At 39.8% G+C, this 20,374-nt stretch overlaps 1 protein-coding gene across 1 annotated transcript in view; it reads right to left on the bottom strand.

Moving 5' to 3' along the window:
* Window positions 1-9,949: 9,949 nt before the first annotated feature.
* The window catches only part of LOC133348562 (transmembrane protein 132E-like), a 534,471-nt gene continuing 524,046 nt past the window's right edge, over window positions 9,950-20,374 (bottom strand). Inside the window, exon 9 of the mRNA XM_061561445.1 lies at window positions 9,950-19,871. Coding sequence (XP_061417429.1) covers window positions 18,720-19,871 — 1,152 coding nt within the window. The 3' untranslated portion in view covers window positions 9,950-18,719. The remainder of the gene's footprint in view (window positions 19,872-20,374) is intronic.

Below are 20,374 nucleotides of genomic sequence, written 5' to 3'. Positions count from 1 at the left end.
TACGTGCTGGCAGGGGGGGGGGGGGTGTGAGAGCGCGTCGGGTGTGGCTACATCGCGGTCCGCAGCAGATGTCCACATCGCGGTCCGCATAGGCCCCGCCCCCCCCCCTGGAGCAGAGGGCTATATAGGGCGATGTGCAGCAGCACTCGGGGAGTTGGCAACCAGTGAAGACAGAAGACGGAGGAGGAAGAGATAGGGCCCTGAGACCCCTAGCCCCGCTGTCCTTGTAAGGGTCGGGACCCTGTGTGGCTCAGAGGCGAGACCTTGGGACCCGCGGCCGGACATCCTTGTGAGGGCCGGGCTGTGGGACCCAGTGGTCGGGACCCATACCCCAGCTAGGGTGGGTCTGCGAGTTCCCCTGGAAGCTACGGGACCGGAGAGCCCGTGTGTGTGTAACCGGGTTGGAACGCGTAGCGTAGGCTGTAGTTTGGCTACACGTGTTATTGTGGCTGAGTAGATGTTAAATAAAGTGTGCTACCCGTCAAGTGGTCTCCCGCCGTAATTACTATATTACACACACACCACTTGCATACACACCAACACAAACAAAGACAATAATTCCCCGTATAGCCTTATGAGACTTTTGGGGCAAGGGTTGTTAGTGAGCACCTATGAATGTCGGCATGGTACATGGCCATCACCACGCCTGACTGCCGTTGTATCCCCAGAGGCGATGATTTCACATCGCACCAGGTACTCATTTGAGGCTGAGTCGACCTAGCAAAGGCCCGGGACCGGTTGAGATCATTGTCACTGGTGTTGGACTTGAGCGGGAATCGAACTCGGATCGCCAGGTGCATAGCGCAGCGCACTAACTGCTACACTGCCGCTTCCCAAACCAGACAGCAACTTTCTGTACTTCATGTCTCGTTTAAACTCACCATGGTTATACTTTTCGATTTAAAGCTTTAGTGACTGCGAAAGAGGAAAGGCTATTTTTTATGGTTATACTTGAGGTTTTTTCGGTAAAGTCACGTAGGTAAAAAATTTATAATAAAATAAAATAATAATAAGTGAAAATTACTCTATTAAATCACGATGTTTCGGAGGCAACACAAGTCTCCGTCTTCAAGTGCTACATTTCGATAAAGTAAATTTAGCTGTGACGGTCCCACCTGAAGACGGAGACTTGTGTTGCCTCCGAAACATCGTGATTTAATAGAGTTATTTTCATTTAATATTATTTTATTTTATTATTTTTTACCTACGTGACTTTTCCTAAAAAACCTAAGAGTATGAATCCTTGCAGTCACGAAAGCTTCAAATCTAGAATCACTATGGTTAAACTACAGCAACAATGTCTATAAAGGACTAACTTTTAGGCTAAATCTGGGCTGTTGCCAGAGATCTTCTCAATGCTGTAGTGCCACTATTGTTATATATTTAATCACAATTATGATTTGTTTGGTTCTCTTTCGAAATGTATATCTGAATGAGGGATTGCAACTGAATATAATGCTCATTCGAGAATAAGCAAAGACACTGTTAATATGCATACAAATTCAACTTTCAAATGTCAGGGGGCCTACAGTTTGTTTTTACTTTTTTTACATCTAGGTCAACAGAAGTTTTAATCCGGAGATTTTGAAGGTAGCTGAATCAAAACATTGTATGACATGTTTTTGAAAACTATATTTTGGGTACCATTTGAAATGGTGTGACGCATAAGCCAAAAGAAAGCAGGGAAAGTCTGCTGACAATTATTGGTAAATCAATGTGTATGATACTACTCCTGCAATACATTTTTTAAACCATACTGCCAAAATTTTCACTTTAATGAGAACAATAAAATAAAATAATGTGTAGTTAATACCACAAGTATGTGTGGTTAATGCAGACTTAATGCCTTGTAATAAGTGTCTATTTAGTGTTTGAAAATCTTAACACCTCCTGTATTCCTACCGGAAAGAGGAAAGGCTATTTTTTTTATCATCATCTTGAAGAAATTATAAAATAAGACAAATGTGGTTGGTTACAGATGTGGCACAATAGAAATGGGCACACCCCCAATTATTTATTTTAGAAGCAATCGTGTAAGTGGGATTTGTTTATAAAGTGCGTATGTAGAACTTATTTCGCACCGTATGTAGCCAACTGTGCTAATCGGACGTGCGGGAATATGGACCTGTATCATAGGGATCTATATAAAAAAGAACCTATTAAATAGGTCCCGAGGTCCTTATTTGATGTAGGTTTCGACAACACGTGTATGTAGATGGACGATCAATGTTTAGTCTAGAAAGTAGGTGGCTGGTGGGGCTCTTTTACGTACATCAGCCACTTGGATCAATGAGGCCTGATGCAGACCTGTTCAGTGTCATATATATATTGTTGCATTTTACAGGTAATGGCCTTAATTTGATTTAGGATAAAACCAGACAGCTTTATAAACTTCAATAATAAAACGCATGGGGGATTAGTTTTAACGCAGATTTGCATTGGTATGAACTCAGTATGTGTATTTAGCAGTGAACATTTCACCTATTAGTTTATATTTTTTTCCTGTTAGTGCAGTATTATTCACAAATGTGTTTAAGCATCTATCTGTAATGAACGAATTAACTTCTCTAGTATAAATGGTCATTAATGGCGTTGGCCAAACATCCCCATTTAGATCGAACCTTTGAGCGTGTGCAATCATTAGCATCTGTTCTGGCTGTCGTCTCACTCGTCTGTGGTCTCCTGTGCCTCCGAATCATCTGCTCTCTTTCTTTAATAGTTGATGCACACTGTACGTGTTCTAATGATAGATTATTATTATAGCTCTCATCACTGATGTTGGGGTCAAGATTGCAGTGTGTTGTCACATTTTATCCCAGGTAACCCCTGCGATAGAGACATAACATCTCATTGACATTTTAGCTGGTGAAATAAAGCCAACTTAATTCCATGTTGGAGCAGTGGGTGTGAAAAAATACAGTTTCAACGTTTTTCTGCCCTTCTTTTTAGATATCTTTGGAAAACATGGCACCAAGTGTGGGTAAATGTGATCTGAGTCAAGCAAAAAGCAACTCCCCATTTAATTGCAATTCAATAGCGAGGTGCCCATGCAGGCTCAAGAGCCAGACATAATCCATATTTCCATTTCCAGCCATATTCACGGGTTCACGTGTTTTTACGAATCTGAAAATTGGTAAATTCAAACCGATTCCTAACCTAAATTATAGATGTAATAAATTATACCACACACCTATCAAATTTCGTCACACACGTACAACGTGGGGTTGAGCAATATCAAAATGCGATGCAAAAAATCTGAATGCAATGCTTAAGTTATTAAATCCTCATTTTGATGTTGGAAGGATCTGTATTGGAAAATAAATAAATGTTGGTTGGTACAAATGCCTACACCAATGTAATTGTTTGGCATTCGTATGCATATAGTGTCACATTGACCATTGTGGAGACTTTGAGAACAGATTTTCCCCTTTTTTCTGGCAATAAAACAGGTGTTGAGATGTTAAAACACCAAACTGAAACCTTTTACAAGGAATCACATCTGCATTAACCACAATTCTTGTGGTCAGAATGCAAACCAAAAACATACTCTGATAATATATGCATTGTCTTTGACACTGATTGGTATGCCTTTTGGCGTCCTCTGGTCTAACGCCGTTTTGAGACTAGGCTCAAAAGAAAGCTGTTTCTGGTGTGGACCAATCAATTTAAAAGACAATGCATATATTATCAGAGTATGTTTTTGGTTTGCATTCTGACCACAAGTATTGTGGTTAATGCAGATGTGATTCCTTGTAAAAGTTTCAGTTTGGTGTTTTAATATCTCAACACCTGCTTTGTTGGCAGAAAAAAGGGGAAAACCTATTCTCATATTTTGGTACTGGCAAAGGAGGTCACATGACATTGTGGAGACTGCCACATTTTACCTCTGTAGTAAAATATACCCGCAGAATGATTTGCGGAGCCTTCTTCCTTAACATCCAGAACTGAACTGCTACCCACGGGGGACTTACCGAGTAGCGCACATCTCATTTGTTAATAACCATAATCTTGTTTCCCACTGCTCACAAAAGCCGTATCAAATTTTGTGAACCAATCACATGCTTGATCGAGTGTTAAATAAGAAGAAATGAAATTGTACTTAGCTGACTTTTTTTTAGTGTTCATTGGCTTCATCCAGTCCAGCTTGTACCTCTTCATCTGCATAACGGGCACCCTTACTCATGACTGCCCAGGACATAATCACATAACAGCAATGGGTAAAATGTAGAGTAGATGGTGCACATTGTAGTTAATGTTTAAAATGTATTATTTTAAGAATAAGGCAATGCGCCATGAAATATAAGCATCAATGACAGGGCTATTCAGATAAGCGTTTAAGCTGGAACATAATCACACTTTAAAATATATATTTTTCCCATGACTGATTTTTTAAGTTGCATAGCAAAACTATTAAGTTTGCATAAACATGTACACATTTCAATTCTTTATATGCCCCGTAGTGTTTTCCAGTTGTATCTCTTCAACATATATATTTAATGAAGTTGTGAATGTCCTGTCCATGACATTTGCTTTGCTATTATTTATCTTGAGCCCCAGCCTCCCGTATTAAGGTCCCTCATTTCGTATAATTCATTATCCATTGTTCGTAATAATAACTATGTCATCGTCAAGTTTGAAATGGTCAGAATTTAAACGATTCATTTCCAATCCAATATCTGGAAGACATTATATGTTGCTTGACATGGCTTTGGCGAAAGTATGTCTCGATGTATGACTCTTTTATTCAAATACCCATTTGGTCTTTTCTGAATGTAATCTCTGTAGCTAGATTTGAAGCTTTCGTGACTGCAAGGATTCATATCCTTAGGTTTTTTCGGTAAAGTCACGTAGGTAAAACATCAAAATTGAGCCCCGCCCCCCTCCCTCCCGATACGTTTCCATTCATTGGCTACCACAGCCCCCCCCCTCTCCTCCCCCATTCAACTTGCTTATAAGGGATTACATCTTGAATCATTGCCTCACTTGATGCAGCTAATTCGGCTGTGACGGTCCCACCTGATGACGGAGACTTGTGTTGCCTCCGAAACGTCGTGATTTTTGTTTTATTTTATTTTCATTAATTTTGATGTTTTACCTACGTGACTTTACCGGAAAAAACCTAAGAATATCTCTGTAGCTGTTTAATTGCTGTAAATGGCGTTTGTAATGCGTACAAAATATTTATTTTGGCCTTGATTTGTAAGTTCGTGGATCACTGCATCAATTTGCACTCAGTGAAATGCGTTTTCATAGTCTACAAACGATTGGAATTAATCGTGAGACAGAAAGATGAACACGTGGATTGGAGAACATATGCAAGTTTGAGATGTCATATTGGCTGCCAAAGAAGGGTAAGTGTGCTTGGGTAGGATAACATCGCTTGAAAGGACGATGGTAGGTGCTCAAGGCTAATGCCGGTATGGCAGCCAAAGGAGAGAAGACACCCACGAAGTTTCGCGGTGGTGGAGTTGTGAAATTAGCTCAATTGCCGGTGATTAATTAATGGTTGTCATGGCAGGACCATGAAAGATTGTGACAGCTTGGAGAGGCCTTTATCTAACTGTGGATTGATCAAGGTTAATTTTGGTGATAGTCATAACCCTTGGGTTAGGTGAGCGATATTCTATTTCACTTTTTTTATCTCGTATTCAGACAACTGAATACTAGCAGCAGGATATATATATAGGCCTGTGACTCTACTACAGCCAATCAGAAATATGGGTTTGTATCTTTTTACTAAGGTTTCACATAAAAAAGCATTTCTCATGGCTTACTAATTTGAGTCCCGTCTAAATTACACGAAAACCCGTCTGAGGCTGCAATGACTACCTAAATTGAACTGTCGGGTGGGGGTAAAAGGGGCCAGGGGAAGTGGCATGGCTATCGAGTGTGCAGGCAGTGCAACTGCACCCCAATGATCAGACGGTGCATTTATTTCGTTGCTCCCAGGGCCTATGCCGACCACGCTACGCAAATGGACTGTACAGAGTATTTAGAGGCAGTGCAACGTATGTACCAGAAGGCTTGAGTAGGAAAAAAAAAGTTGTATCTCATGAAGGACATGCTGTGGTTGATGGGGCGTAACACTAGGCAGCCTGTCAGCATGGAAAGGCCATGGGTTTGAGCCCCTCGCCCCTGTTTCGGTTCTTTACTTGAACAGTTAAAAACGAATTTCACTTCCTCAATGTCCACCCAGCAGTATAAATGGCTATACATTACGTTTAGTTTAAATTTCGATTTAAAGCTTTCGTGACTGCAGGGAAATAATAAAATAATACAAATCCAACATCATTTTATTTTATAATGTTTTATTTTTATTATTTTATTATTTCCCTTCTACGTGACTTTACCGATAGAACCAAGAAGATACGTTAATATTCTTAGGTTTTTTTTCGGTTAAGTCACGTAAGTAAAACATCAAAATAAAAATAAAATAAAAATATAAATATATATATATTTTTTTGATGTTTTACTTACGTGACTTAACCGAAAAAAACCTAAGAATATGAATCTTTGCAGTCACGAAAACTTCAAATCTAGAAAGATACGTTTAGTTTGTTGGTGAGATGTGCGCGGTGGAGTAAAGTGGGGGGCACTCCCACCTCTACTCAGACATCTCTGGCCAGCGTGTAAGTGCAAGCCGGAAGAGTAAGCCGAAAACACCCTCTAGAGGGTCTCTGCAGAGGGGGGGGGGGTATTTAGAGCTCCCTTTAGTGGAGGCCCTTCCGCCAGCATCGGAGCGAGCAGGGAATTGCACAGCTGCACCTTTGCCTCTTCACCTTCATTTTTAAATCCTTTATATTAAGTTCGCTTGCTTGCTTGCGTGCTTGCGTGCTTGCTTGCTTGCTTACGACCGTGCAAATCTTTCGGTCGTTTTTTAACCCACTTCCCGTGATCCAATCGAGCTGACATTTTGCACACATACTCGTTGTGCGAGACAATTAATGTTCGTGAAAAAAAATTTCCAAAATGTTACACTGTTTAGGGAAAACAAATTAAATATTTAATTACCAATTGCTTAATGCTGGCAGACAATCATCTAACCCATAGGTGGCAGCCATCTCAAGCCAGAGGACGAGAGGACTCTAGCCGCCACGCATATAAAGGATTTATAGTGAAAAACTTTGTTTTTACGGATTATACTTATTGTCCACCATCATCACCAGAAATACATGTATGTATTGTGGGAGGGAGGTGGAGATCTGAGTTCCATTGTACGTCCCCTCCCGACCTGTGAAATGGGTGGTTGCGTGAGAGCCCCCCCCCCCTCCCCTCGAGTGCTGCCTATGGTTGTGAGCTTGCTGCCCACAATGCTGCCCCCCCCCCATCGATTAGTAGCTTTCACAGCCCCCCTAGGCTACTTGTCATGGGGGCCCCCTAGGCTATTCTAGATTTGAAGCTTTCGTGACTGCAATGATTCGTATTTTTAGGTTTTTTCGGTAAAGTCACGTAGGTAAAAACATTAAAAAGTAAAATAAAACTACACTTATTTGCCAATCTTATTTGACAGACAACCATTACTGTTTTACCATGTTTAGTGGTGGTCTTCTTGTTACAGGTTGAGTCACAAACCGCACCTCAGCCTTTGTTATGCAGTCTATTCTTAGTCTCAAGCCTCACCTTACCATATTAATAATAAGTATGCGGCCCTTGCCCCACCACCTTCTCCAACCATTATATAAACGCAGTGGTAACTCCTGCAATCTCTCATTTACTTGATACAGCTTTCGTGGCTGTGACGGTACCACCTGAAGACGGAAGCTTGTGTTGCCTCCGAAACGTCGTGATTTTTATTTTTATTTTATTTTACTTTTTAATGTTTTTACCTACGTGCCCCTAGGCTACTTTTCATCGGGCTCTATGACTACTTGTTCTGCCAACTTCAAAATTATTCCCATGCACCTGCTGTGAGTGCACTACAGATGCCGCAAATTATTTTTAAGCAGCATGACAAGCGAGACGTGATTAATTCCCAGGACATTATGCAGCCTCTCGGTTACAGTGAAAAATGTAGCCTTGCTTTCTAATAAGAGGCACTGTGGATTCCTCAATTGTGGGCTCTACAGGTCTGCACCTTAATGGTCATTATTGCATTATATGTATCAATACCATACCATTTGCAGCATATGTATACTGCACGGCTACTTTTCTCCTTCTGCATTTTGCACTTAATATGAAATAAATGTTCGTCTGTCACATCATCAACTATGATCAATCCACTGCTGGATAAACGCCTCCCGACGCTGTCACCTTCATTTGCAAATAGCATCACGTGAAATGTTTTACCTTCTGTAAAAGTAAGGAATCAGTGTTATAACTGTGTTTAGTTAATGTTGCATACACGTCAATTATGCGGTGAATATGTTCAGTTAAACGATACTGCTTGTCGAAATTGCCTATGTAATGCGATGCAAAATAGGTTACTGCTTCAACCAGTGGTCTCTCTTCGAAGGCAAGTGAGTTGGGAGAAAGCGTGTGCTTTGAGTAACTGCACAACAGAAGATAGAAACTCCAAGAAATTGGATGGAATAATAAAATTGAGAAATACACAATAAGGGTCATTCAGGTTACGGTTCACTTCACTAATCAACTGCTTGTAACTTCCACTTCCATGCACACACTCCTTGTTTTTTATATCAAAAGTACCCATTCGAAAAGAATTCAGAATTGTGGGTCAGGTAGGGCGAATTTTGTCTCAGGACAAGGAGTTTATTGACCTTGAGTGTGATCTTATCGAGCCAATGGCATAACCACACCTGCTGTTTATCAAGGAATGCTGCGATTGTTAATATCCAAATTGTAGGTATCTACTTCATGCTTCATTCACGAGATAGCAGATCCCTGAGAATAGCCCAACTACTGAGAATATTACGATTAAAATATAACCTAGTATAAACACGAGGTGTTACTGACCTCAGGATTTATATTCAATATATATTTCTAATTCAATGATAATGGGTTATTTTGTCATAATAATTCATGAGAAAGTTTTTTTTTGTTAGATCGTGTCAATGTAAATGATTCGTTAACCCACCACCACCCGACACAGCCAATTAGTAAGTTTGGTCACGTGCACAAAACCTGCTAATTCGCTATTAATTCAGCACATCGGTGTGGTAGCAAGTAAACCCACAATATTTACAGCTGAATATGACGTTTCGCTGGTGAATACAACACTCTTTTGTATAACATAACCTATAAAAACATGTATATAGCACATTGTTCAAAATGTCCTTGCAAATGAAAGAAGATTCAAGCATCATTGATATACAGACTGGCAGATATGCTGTTAATATATAGCTTTTAAGTGTTCTTCAGATATTCAAAGGCAAGGACAATTATGATTTATTTGTGTACTTCTGCCTGTGTCCATAAATATCTATCCATATGTCTACTCGTTAGTCTCCTTACCCTCCCTGTCTTACATTTGCTTAATTGTCTACAATGTGTTGGTTGGTTTGTGTCCGTCTGCCTTTGCTTGCCTTGCCTGTCAGTTTGATTGCCAGAATCTACAATAGCTCCCCGCATTGAGCAACATTTCTTGAAATGGTGCAAGATCATAATATTTCCTGAGATTGGTTTTCAGGGTAAAAAATAAATCACAGGGCAAGGTCACTGTTTTCCCAAGTCTGTTCATCCTATCCAGTCATTTGCAGCCAACGCAGCACTTGTTCCATTTCAACATTTTTTACAAAGTAATGATTGATGGCTCGTGGCCAATAACTAGCATGCGATTTCAATAAGCTTAAAATGTTAAAGTTAAGTCCCGGACATTGTTGCCACATACATTCTCATGGCATGCAGCATGTGCAGCGTTTTAAAGTGCACATGTGTCATATATTTAAATAAGCAATCAAGACACGTACAGATTTTTTTTGTAATACTTTTTATTAAGTCTTTCAAAAGAAAGAAGAAAATGACCAAAGTGGACATTACTAAGATCCAGGATTGTATATGACAATTTTTTAAATATATATTTCTAGCATACAGGAAGTGTAAAAGTAGAGCCCAGTAGCGCCAACGATGTTGTACTGTATACCGAACCGCTACTCAGGTTGTGTTAATTACGACAAAATAACTGACAGATATTAATTGTTTCACGTCGTTATTCCTTTCCTTTTTTAAAACATTGCATGTTTTTTGGTACTTTGGTATAGCACTGAAAGGCTATTTTTGCAAAATATAATCCAAAACCATCACAAAAAACATTGTGACTATTTGCACCATTTGTGCTGCATTCCACATACTATTGGTGTCAGCTGCTCCGCGGGCTTCGCTCAATCCACAGCGTTATATTATTAAAGCACATCACGTGGAAAGTATAATTTGTTGAATTGATAACTGTAAAAAAATCGGATATTTTGTTCCACGAGTATAATTGTGTTAAGTATGCTAAGCTATCGATCAGCTTTTAGATTTTCAGTTTGATCTGTACAGCTCGGCCAGCTGAACAAGTGCCAAAATCATATCCATATTTTATTGGCATACTTGTGGCTTCTGCGAATATTGTAGGGAATAATAATTTAGAAATTCTATTTTTGGCACTAGAACTAATTCAACTGAGGTTCAGAGTAGTCAGAGACTTAGTTGCAATTGTCAAAACAATTCAATCGTTGGAACTGGCATATCTAGCCATGGCTAAGTTAATTATGTGATTGCTACAATTATTATGATGAAAAAAAATAAGCAAAAGCTTATATTTAAAATATGTTATTTCATTGCGATAAGCAGCTGATAAAAGACCCTGCTATATATGTAAAAGTGCCCAAGAGAAAAACTAAGGTTTATGTATTTTGTTAAGTGACATTTCCACATTAATGGTAAAATGCATATGTGATATTGATAAAGGGCATCAAAATGGACATTCTTGCAGTTTGATGCAGTATTTTGCTGATGTCATCATTGCATATGCAATTTGTTTAATCCTTCCAATAAGTTAGATTAAATTTCATCGCAATCTTTTCTTCGGAAAGAGATGTGGAAGCCAAACTGGGTGAGAGACGCAGGGCATAGGTTTTGAACAGCTGAATACATGTCTGCATCCTGTCCTTCCATGCGTTGGTATACGTAAGTTTCAAGGTCCTAATAAAAAAAATAGTAATAGGATGTGGCTGAGTAGCCAGTTAATTGAGCTAGTGTTTCTGAGATGTTGGGTTCAAGTCCTGAGTGACAAATAAATAAATGAATTGGCACTGCACCTTGAGGGTTCAATTATGTCATGCAATCCAGTTCAGACCCCTCACCTACAATGCCTGCTCAGAAACGCCGTTCCAAATCGTCATGTGTACAGGATTGGGCTGTAGCCACCACCGAAGCCACGAAAACTGACAAAAGAGAGAAACACTTTCTTCTGTAGTCTGGGAGCACCTGGTATTGGGTCGACAAAAACATCAACTGGCAGTCATTTGGAGTAGTCTAACAGTGCTTCTTGGGCAAAGTGTTCCTAGCACTGTGAATTCATTGTTGTTATATAAAGAAGGAAAAGACCACCGACTAGCAGCAAAATGGCAAATATGAAATTATATATATAAAAGACATTTTACAATTGATCACTTTCAAACATTCCCAGGAGGCCTACAAACCTTCAAGTTGGCTAAAGTGTGCAAAAAGAAACGTGTTTGTTAGGTTTGGAATCAATGTTCCAAGTGAGTACAGAAGCCCAAACTTTAGTTATGGCACTGACAACATTCTGCACAAGTGCAGGGCCTTTTATCCTGGCTTCATACTGCCACAGTATTCACCTTTTAAAAAATAAAAATCAATTGGATTTTTTCCCATAAAACCCTTTCAAATGTTCACTCACCAACTTGTCCTCTTGAAACCAATCAGTACCAAAAACGCATGCATACGCCGTGCCACGCAGTGACGCCACCGAGTAACAACTCTGCAAAGCACCAATGGGAATATCCACGAGCAGTGGTTACCCCTGTTGGTTCTTTGCAAGAATCACCGGGGAACGTTAAACCTATTTACAGTTTGTAAAATAAATAATGAACTTTACATTTGTATTTAATAATCGACTTTTTTTTGCAATACACAATTAATCAATTATGTACACTCCTATATACAGTCGTATACACAGCATCGTAATCAATTACAGATGAATATTCACAATGCAAAGTCACTTTGTAGCACGCACACACGAACAACTGCAAACGTCTAGTTTTTTTAAAGATTTCTTTTTTATGCAAGAACATGGGTCACAGTAACTCCAGACTATAAAATTATTGAAGCTTAAATGTACAAATGTAGGTATTCGTTTGTGTGTGTTACCAATGTGATAGGCATGGCTTGTCGTGCGTGAATTGGCAACAAAGCCAATTGCTATTAACAACCTGGACCCCATTTTCCACAGCACAGACTGGAAATACTCGTGTGTCAGTTTCCTTACTGCATTGCGGTGCTCTGTATATCCTGAAAACTGTTACATATAAACAAAACGTTGCCACTATGTTTTTCTGCTGTCAGTAAATAGAGCATTTTTTACATGTGGACACAAACCAGTGTCGAGCATCCTGTGGTATGAACTATAGAATGCAATGATCATTTTCCACAACAGCTAAAAGACGAAACTCAGTTGCAATAGAAATGAAATACATTTCAGCAACAGAGAATACTAATTTTATTTGGCCACTATGCAGTTGCGATGCATGATGACCAGACAGTGGACACAAATATGTATTATTATAATTGTATAGATATAAAACATTTTAAACATTTCAAAAATTCTGTAGGTAGCCACTTTAAAGCACGGTCAGTGTGCAGGTATTACCAGCTTTCATTAAGCAGCAATTAGCATTAGGTGCTCTGTTGGTCAGGCATGAGTAGAATAACAATTTGATGCGTAATTGGAATAGACATCTCCATTACTTCGGGACCTCATTCTCGTTACTGTCCCCATCAAAAGAGAATAATCTAAGCCATGCTTGATTTCGTACGTATTTGTGTCAAAGCAAACAAAACACATTTGCATCGGCTACGGACATAAGCACTTTCAAAGTTCTAACAATCACAATCATTTCAACTTGTAACGTGCAGCACCATGACCCTGTTTGTTCAGATGTATGCCACCTTATTACAACAATGTGGAAAATTGTGTAGTTAAATAAACCACAACAGTTTCTAGGTAAAGTTTTTTTAGCATACAGGTTAAAAACCACGACTGATTTTTTTGTCCAATGTTCCACTAAAAGTAACGATAGAGGTCAAATACATTTTGCACGATATAAAGAATGTAAATTAATGCAAGGATGACTGGTTAAACTGGAAATAGTGTCCTTTTATCACAAGTCATTGAATTTTGCAACATAATTACTCCTGCCAAGTTGTAGGGATTTCTTTTGTAATGAGTGACTTAAAATACTGTCAACGCATGATTTGCGGGTGACTTTTACCGCTGTGAGATTGGTTTGCAACTTTTAGCAACCTTGACATTGACTGCAACATCTACTTCTTGCATCTATTGAAAACCTTTCATCTAAATTTTCTAGTTTTTATGAATAAAATGTCCGTAATTAATTGGCCAGGTTGCTATTTTGGTGTAATGTACATTTCACATCGTATGCTTACTCAATAATGTAAAACAGATGCAAAGTTACATTTTAAGGTCAATATTTTCTTGGAAATACATTCGTATGATATATTTTAAGGAATATAAATTGCTGTGAAAGGTCAAACTTTTTCTGCTCACCCTTGAGTATTATTTTTTGCTAGTTGAAGGAGTTAAATTTTGCCACAGTATGAAAATGTTGACCAATACATTAGAAAAACACATGATTGATTCAAGGTACTATATCTGAATGTAGAATTGTGTCAAGGCAGCTTGACCTGGGAATTTCTATGTCAACAACAACCTCACAAGCATATGCACTTCCTCAATTTGAAACGTAGAATGTGTTAGTATGCCATAATATTCTTAATACAGTGGCTGAATTTTTTTTTGTAAAAGATCAATGAACACTGATACAAAGGCAAAGGTCCACCGTGTAGCCTTTGACAGACTGTTAGGGAAGTGCTGTTTGCTAGCATCTATGTATGCCAGCATGTGAGCGGGTGGTTGGTCAGCACGACGCCTGGCCACCTTTGTCTCCCCAATGCTGATGTTCAAACAATGCACCAGGTCCTCATTTGAGGCTAAGTTGACCTAGGTGAGACCCAGAACCGGTTCAGATATTCGCCATTGTTATTGGTCGTGAGCAGGAATTGAACCCAGATCACTGGATTTATAGCACAGCACACTGACCACTGCACTGCCATTCACTTTAACATTCCCTAGGTCACATACAGGACAGAGATAACACTACTGTGTCTAGTTATCAAAATAAATGTATGTACTTTATTCATGGAACATATTAAAAGCTGAAATAAACGTGAGTTATTTTTTAAAATTATGCAACTGAAATAATCTAGAAATGAAATACCTAAAGTCATTGCTTTAATATGTAATTTGAAGGTAACGTATGAATCACAATTAATTACAGTGTAACAGATAGTTTTTGTTTCTGGGTAGTGTTATTTCCTAATTGCTTAGGCCTCAAAAGTACAGAAAATAGCTATTATTCCCCACAAACTTTGCTTTTGTGACCAGAACAGTGATATTTTGAAATTTACCTTTTTTCCAGAACATTCCAGATAGATTCAGTGCTGAGTAAACTTGGAGTAACTTCTGGAACATTCTAGAACTTTCCAGTAATATAAATAGTAGTATAAATAAGTCCACCAGTTCAGTTTAGTTCCAGCTGCCTAACTGGATACATTTTTCTGAGATGGCATTGAGAGGCTGCATGCATCCGGCGGACGCATTTTACTATGTCTGCGGCCAATTTATCAAGACAAAAAGCGAAAAAGTACTCTGTGGAAGCATCTGCGAAGATGTGTGAGGCCAACAAGGCATATTACAGCATGCCTGTCGTGGATCGAGACAAACCCTGGGCACCTCATTTCACCTGCGAGCACTGCAAAAATACTCTGGAAGATAAGATGTACAATTGTTGCACGGAAATTTACGTTATAAAATTTGTTAAAATGTTAAATTTTTTTGTTTTTTTTTCATTTTAAACTGTTTTACAATTTTCAATGTTATTGAAAACATATATATATGAATGAAAAATGTTGTGAAAATCTCTTACACATTAGTCATGGGTGAAATAAATATATTTTTGTAGGATGGTACAGAGGGGAAAAGAGAGCCATGAAGTTCACTATCCTAAGAATTTGGCGGGAACCCACTGACCACTCAAGCAACTGCTAATTCTGCATGGTGGACCCTTCCAAACGTCGGACTGGCAAGAATACACCTGCTATCACGTATCCGGACCTTCCTTCATCCCAGTGCTACACTGCCATGAGCTCCCCGTACCCACTCCTCCGGAGAGAGAGTAGCTGTCTTTAGAAGAGAGCAGCAAGTCAGAGAGCAAGGAAGACGTTGTAGATCCAGATGACAATTTAAGAGGTGGAGCTGAGTAGAGAACCCCATTCTACCCCAACCAAAAAGACCTCAACGATTTGATCAGAGATCTTGGTTTTACCAAGTCCAATGCCAAGCTTTTGTCGTCTAGGCTTAAGCAGTGGAACTTGTTGGATGAAAGTGTGCAAGTCGCAGATCAGAGGAAGCGTCACCAACCTTTTTGCAGCTTCTTCACCCGTCAAGATGGGCTCTGCTTCTTCCACAATGTGACCAAGTCTGTTCAAGGCAATCGGAATCGCCTGTAACCAGAATGAGTGGCGCCTCTTCATTGACAGCTCATTCAGGAGCCTCAAAGCCGTTCTGCTCCATAATGGTAACAAGTAACCGTCTGTTCCCCTCAAAGAGGATTACAACAGCATCAAGACCTTGCTGGATGCCTTGAAGTATGATGAGTATGGCTGGGAAGTCATCGGGGACTTCAAAATGGTGGCATTCCTGATGGGTCTCCAAGGCGATTTTACTAAGTTTCTCTGCTATCTATGCCTTTGGGATAGCAGGGACACCAAGGCAAACTAGTCCAGGTGGGACTGGCCACAGCGGACCGAGTTCTCTGTGGGGAGGAACAACATCAAGTGGGAGCCACTGGTGGACCACCGGAAGGTGCCGACGCCACCACTGCACATTCAATTGGGCCTTATGAAACAATTTGTCAGAGCTGTAGATAAGGAGTCGGTAGCCTTCAAGTACCTTCAAGACTTCTTCCCTAAGCTGTTGGAGGCAAAGGTCAAAGCCAGTGTCTTCGTCGGACCACAGATAAAGAAGATCCTGGAGTGCAATTAATTCCTCAAGAAGCTAACTAGGAAGGAGAAAGCGGCTTGGAACAGCTTTGTCGCAGTGGTTTGTGGCTTCCTGGGCAATCACAAGGTCGAAAACTACGTGGAGCTGGTTGAGACTGGTGAAGAACTACGGCACAATGGGCTGTAGGATGTCCCTCAAAGTCCATATCCTTGATGCTCATCTTGATAAATTCAAGGAGAACATGGGAGCGTATTCAGAGGAGCAAGGCGAGTGCTTCCACCAGGATATACTGGACTTTGAACGCCACTACCAAGGACAGTATAACGAGAACATGATGGGAGACTACATTTGGGGGCTGATTCGTGAAAGTGATTTACAGTATAATCGTAAATCTCGAAAAACTACTCAATTCTAAATCTTTTGTAGTAATTTTTGTATTACTTAAGTATAAATAAACGTAAATTTTTATTCATATGTTGTTTTTTCTTACTTTATGTGAACGAAAGATATAAATTCGCCAGTTTTCTCATTGAAAATAAGTACATTTCAAAATATCACTGTCCTGGTCACAAAAGCAAAGTTTGTGGGGAATAATAGCCATTTTCTATACTTTTTATGCATAAGCAATTACGAAATAACTTACTATCCAGGAACAAAAATTGTGTTACACAGTGTTATTTTTCACTTAGTCATTGTAGACGATGGCAACAGGGCTGGCTCTGCCATTGGATATTGATAAGATTACATTGATTACATACACCTTGTGACATGATATAATATGATCAAAAGTGCCCATGAATGGCTCTAATATTATTACTTTTTTGATCGATGCTCATGATTGGATACAGGACACCTTGCCGAGTAGCATTCTTCTGCTGCAAATGTTCTGACATGTTAAATTATACAGCACTCGTGTGACCCGTGGATGAAGGCCCAAATGTATGACTGCAAGCCTTCAAAGTTGAAAAGCCAAGAATCTAACATATTTACATTAATTTATATAATCTACTTTTAGCATTAAAACTAAAGGTATTAATTATACCACTGGATCTTTTGAATATACATAACAGATTTTTTTTTAAATAAATAACCAGTCAATAATTTCGTGTTAATTGGTTTGTGTATGTGCAATATGGTTTTTACCTTGACCAGTGAGGCTTGCGGAAAATACATCCTATATATATTTATTTTCTAGAGGATCAACATTATTTATTAACAATTATATCACACGCATATGGTGGAATATTACTCTGTGAAGAAGGAGGTTCTGGGGATAAGCCCACTCCCTGATGATAGGACATTTATCAATCGCAGGTACATTATGTAAAACATTTTTTATTAAACCTTTCACTTTCTATTTTGTTCGAATAACTGACACAAGTTTAATGTGATAATTTTCCTCTGTGTTTAAAAAAAAAGAAAACCAAATACACAACAATCTTAATTATGAACTGCAACTAGATGTGACCACAAACACATCCACTCAGTGTTTATGTACGTACGCACACTCAATCACATTTTAACATGCATCCCTTCAAGCTATAGCTGACTATCTTAACAAGGTTCCCTGTAAGTGTTTGACACCTCTGTACATGAAGCCTAAATTAGATATTTTATTTTGATCTCATTTTTATTTCATGTTTTTTTTTTTTATAATGTCTTGTAATGTTCAGAAAGCAACACTGGCAAAAAAAGAATTGCTTTTGCTGTTCTATAAATTGTTATTGACTCGGTTACATATTTCAGAGCAACTTACATGGCTAAACCACGTTGAATAAGTGCTATAATGTATTTTGAAACAAAAAAATTATACATGTTTTCCCATGTTGCTTTATACCTCAGACATGCTTGCATCACATGAACTACTTGCAAGGTTAACAAATCCATGCCTAGGACAATTCACAATGTCGATAATTGCAATGCTCATGTAACACTAACTTGTAAATTTCTCCTCTGTATTTTAACGTGAGACTTGGCAGGGACACAAGGTTACACATGTAATGTTAGCTGCTACAAAACACCTCACTCCGTGCTTGTCCAAGCCTTGCATTTTGCCTTGTCGAGGTAAAATTAATTATCACACATTTTTAAAGCTGCTATGAAAATTAATGTACACTTGTAAACGTGCCTCTGTTAAAATAAAGGCAATTAATAAAACATAGTAATTACAATGCTCATTTGCATATTTCCTTCCATGCACAAAATAACAACACAACATACATACTTGTTAAAGTGTTTATTTTACCGACTATTTATGCTTTCATTTCTATTTTTTTTATTATGTAGCATGCACTTTTTTCACAGTAAACATGCTGTAACCATTTAAATAAAGGGTGTTTTAGAGTTAAAATTAAATGTCAGCAAATGGTTCTGGCCTGGAAAAGTAATGATCCATTATTGCCTAGGGCTGAATGAACACGTCCCGTTTTGTGCTGAATGCTCATTACCGGTAATAAGTGTCAGCAGATTAGAATTGGCAGCCTTCTCACTGCACTCAGATTGCAGTCTTTGGCACTTATCCACTTTCTTTGATTCTGTGGATATCAGTGTGTGGTTCTTCAGAGTCCCTTAAGCCTGGGTCAAGGCACAGCCATTCAATGTCTTGTTCCTTCCCTACAGGGATTGTCTGGCTTATTTCGGCCATTTTGTCCGGACTGTGCACAGTGGTGAAGGCCGAAAACGTCACCCTCTTTTTCTGCAGTGAGAGGGGATGAACAGAGGAGTCACTCGCTTTGGACTTGGGGCTCCCTTCTCGGATGGCGTCATCGATCCCCTGCAGCGTGATCACCAGCTCGTTCTTCGGATGGCTTCGGCTGATGTGATTGCACGCCATCTTCCTGTCGGCAGCTGCTTCACCCGATTGCTTTGATGTGGAAGCAAAGCCCCCCTGGCTCCCGCGCTCGTCGCCGACGTTCCGCAACTGGATCCAGTCGTGTGAGTGCGTGCCGATCTCGTCCTGTGCCTGCGGCACGAGCTGCTTCCGCTTGTAGCGAATGACGAACGCCGTGCAATTGATGAGGAAAACGAGGATAGCCAGGCAGAAGACGCTGAGCAACGTGTACATCCCGATTTGTAGGTCGCTCAAGCCGGAAGGTCTCTGGGCTTGGTCGCCAGCACTTCTGACACCGGTGCCCTTCTGCGGAAATTTGGGGTCCACGGGCGGGCTGTCGGAGCTTCCCCGCTTCTGAAGGACCTCTTGCAGAGACTCACCTTGGTCGCCCACGCCATGATTCCGCCACTCGCCTGGCTGGGGCCCAGACGTTGTGCCGCCCCGCTTGACGCCCACTTCCTCTCGCTCCGTGTAGATGTGGCCCCGGAGCGAGCCATTGTGCAGGTGTCTCTGATCCCACTGAACATTGGGAGTTGTGCCCATGAAGGCATTTCCAAAGCTGACGCTCACGTTGACGTTAACCGTCGCCAGCGAGCCCCTGCGCTTAGACTTCTGGCAGCCATTGCAGACGAGCAGCTCCACCTTGAGAAGGCCCCCCGGCTCGTTGCCCTCGCCCTCGGCCAGGATGGAGGGCCATCCGTCCGCCGAGGAGAAGCGCACGGATAGTGCGCTCTCGTCCAGAGAGCTCACGGAGAGGACGTAGTCCCGAGGGTTGTAGGCGTCCATCGGTGTCACCGTGCCATCGCTAAACTGCAGCCAGAGGACAAGCGTGGCCTCCTGTGAAATCAGAAGAAAGTATAATTTTTCAAAAGCTTTACACCATTTTTCAATTTAATGCAGCTGAAACGCGGTGAGAAGGAATAAATTGTGTTTTCTTGTCGCACATTGTCATTATCACAAGCAAATTTGTGTGAGCATATTATTTTGGCGAATTTTTTTAATTTTTTTTTAACATTTGTATCGCCTCTGAAATACATTTTGTAGGAATGTAAAAAAAAAGTTTAACAAATACTTTGTAGAATATGCGTGTTTTATGAAACAAGTGTTTGAATTTCAATAATACATCCATCTCAATCAAAAAACGATTTACATATGTGACAAACACAAAAGCATAACATTTTAGTAATACCCTTGTTTTTTTATATACCGTATGTTGTTGTCAATAAAATTCCCACTGCTACCCAAATGAAATATATTGACCAAAAAATGTAATCAAAACAGTTGAACCAATTTACCACAAGTGCAATCCCTTTACTACCAGAGCTTTATAATTTGCTGTT

The sequence above is a fragment of the Lethenteron reissneri genome, chromosome 27, assembly GCF_015708825.2.
Source record: "Lethenteron reissneri isolate LAM-NWPU_2019-01 chromosome 27, ASM1570882v1, whole genome shotgun sequence".
Classification (NCBI taxonomy): Eukaryota; Metazoa; Chordata; class Hyperoartia; order Petromyzontiformes; family Petromyzontidae; genus Lethenteron; species Lethenteron reissneri.
Note: the sequence above shows the minus strand (reverse complement) of the source record. Positions and strands in the feature narration are given on the sequence as shown.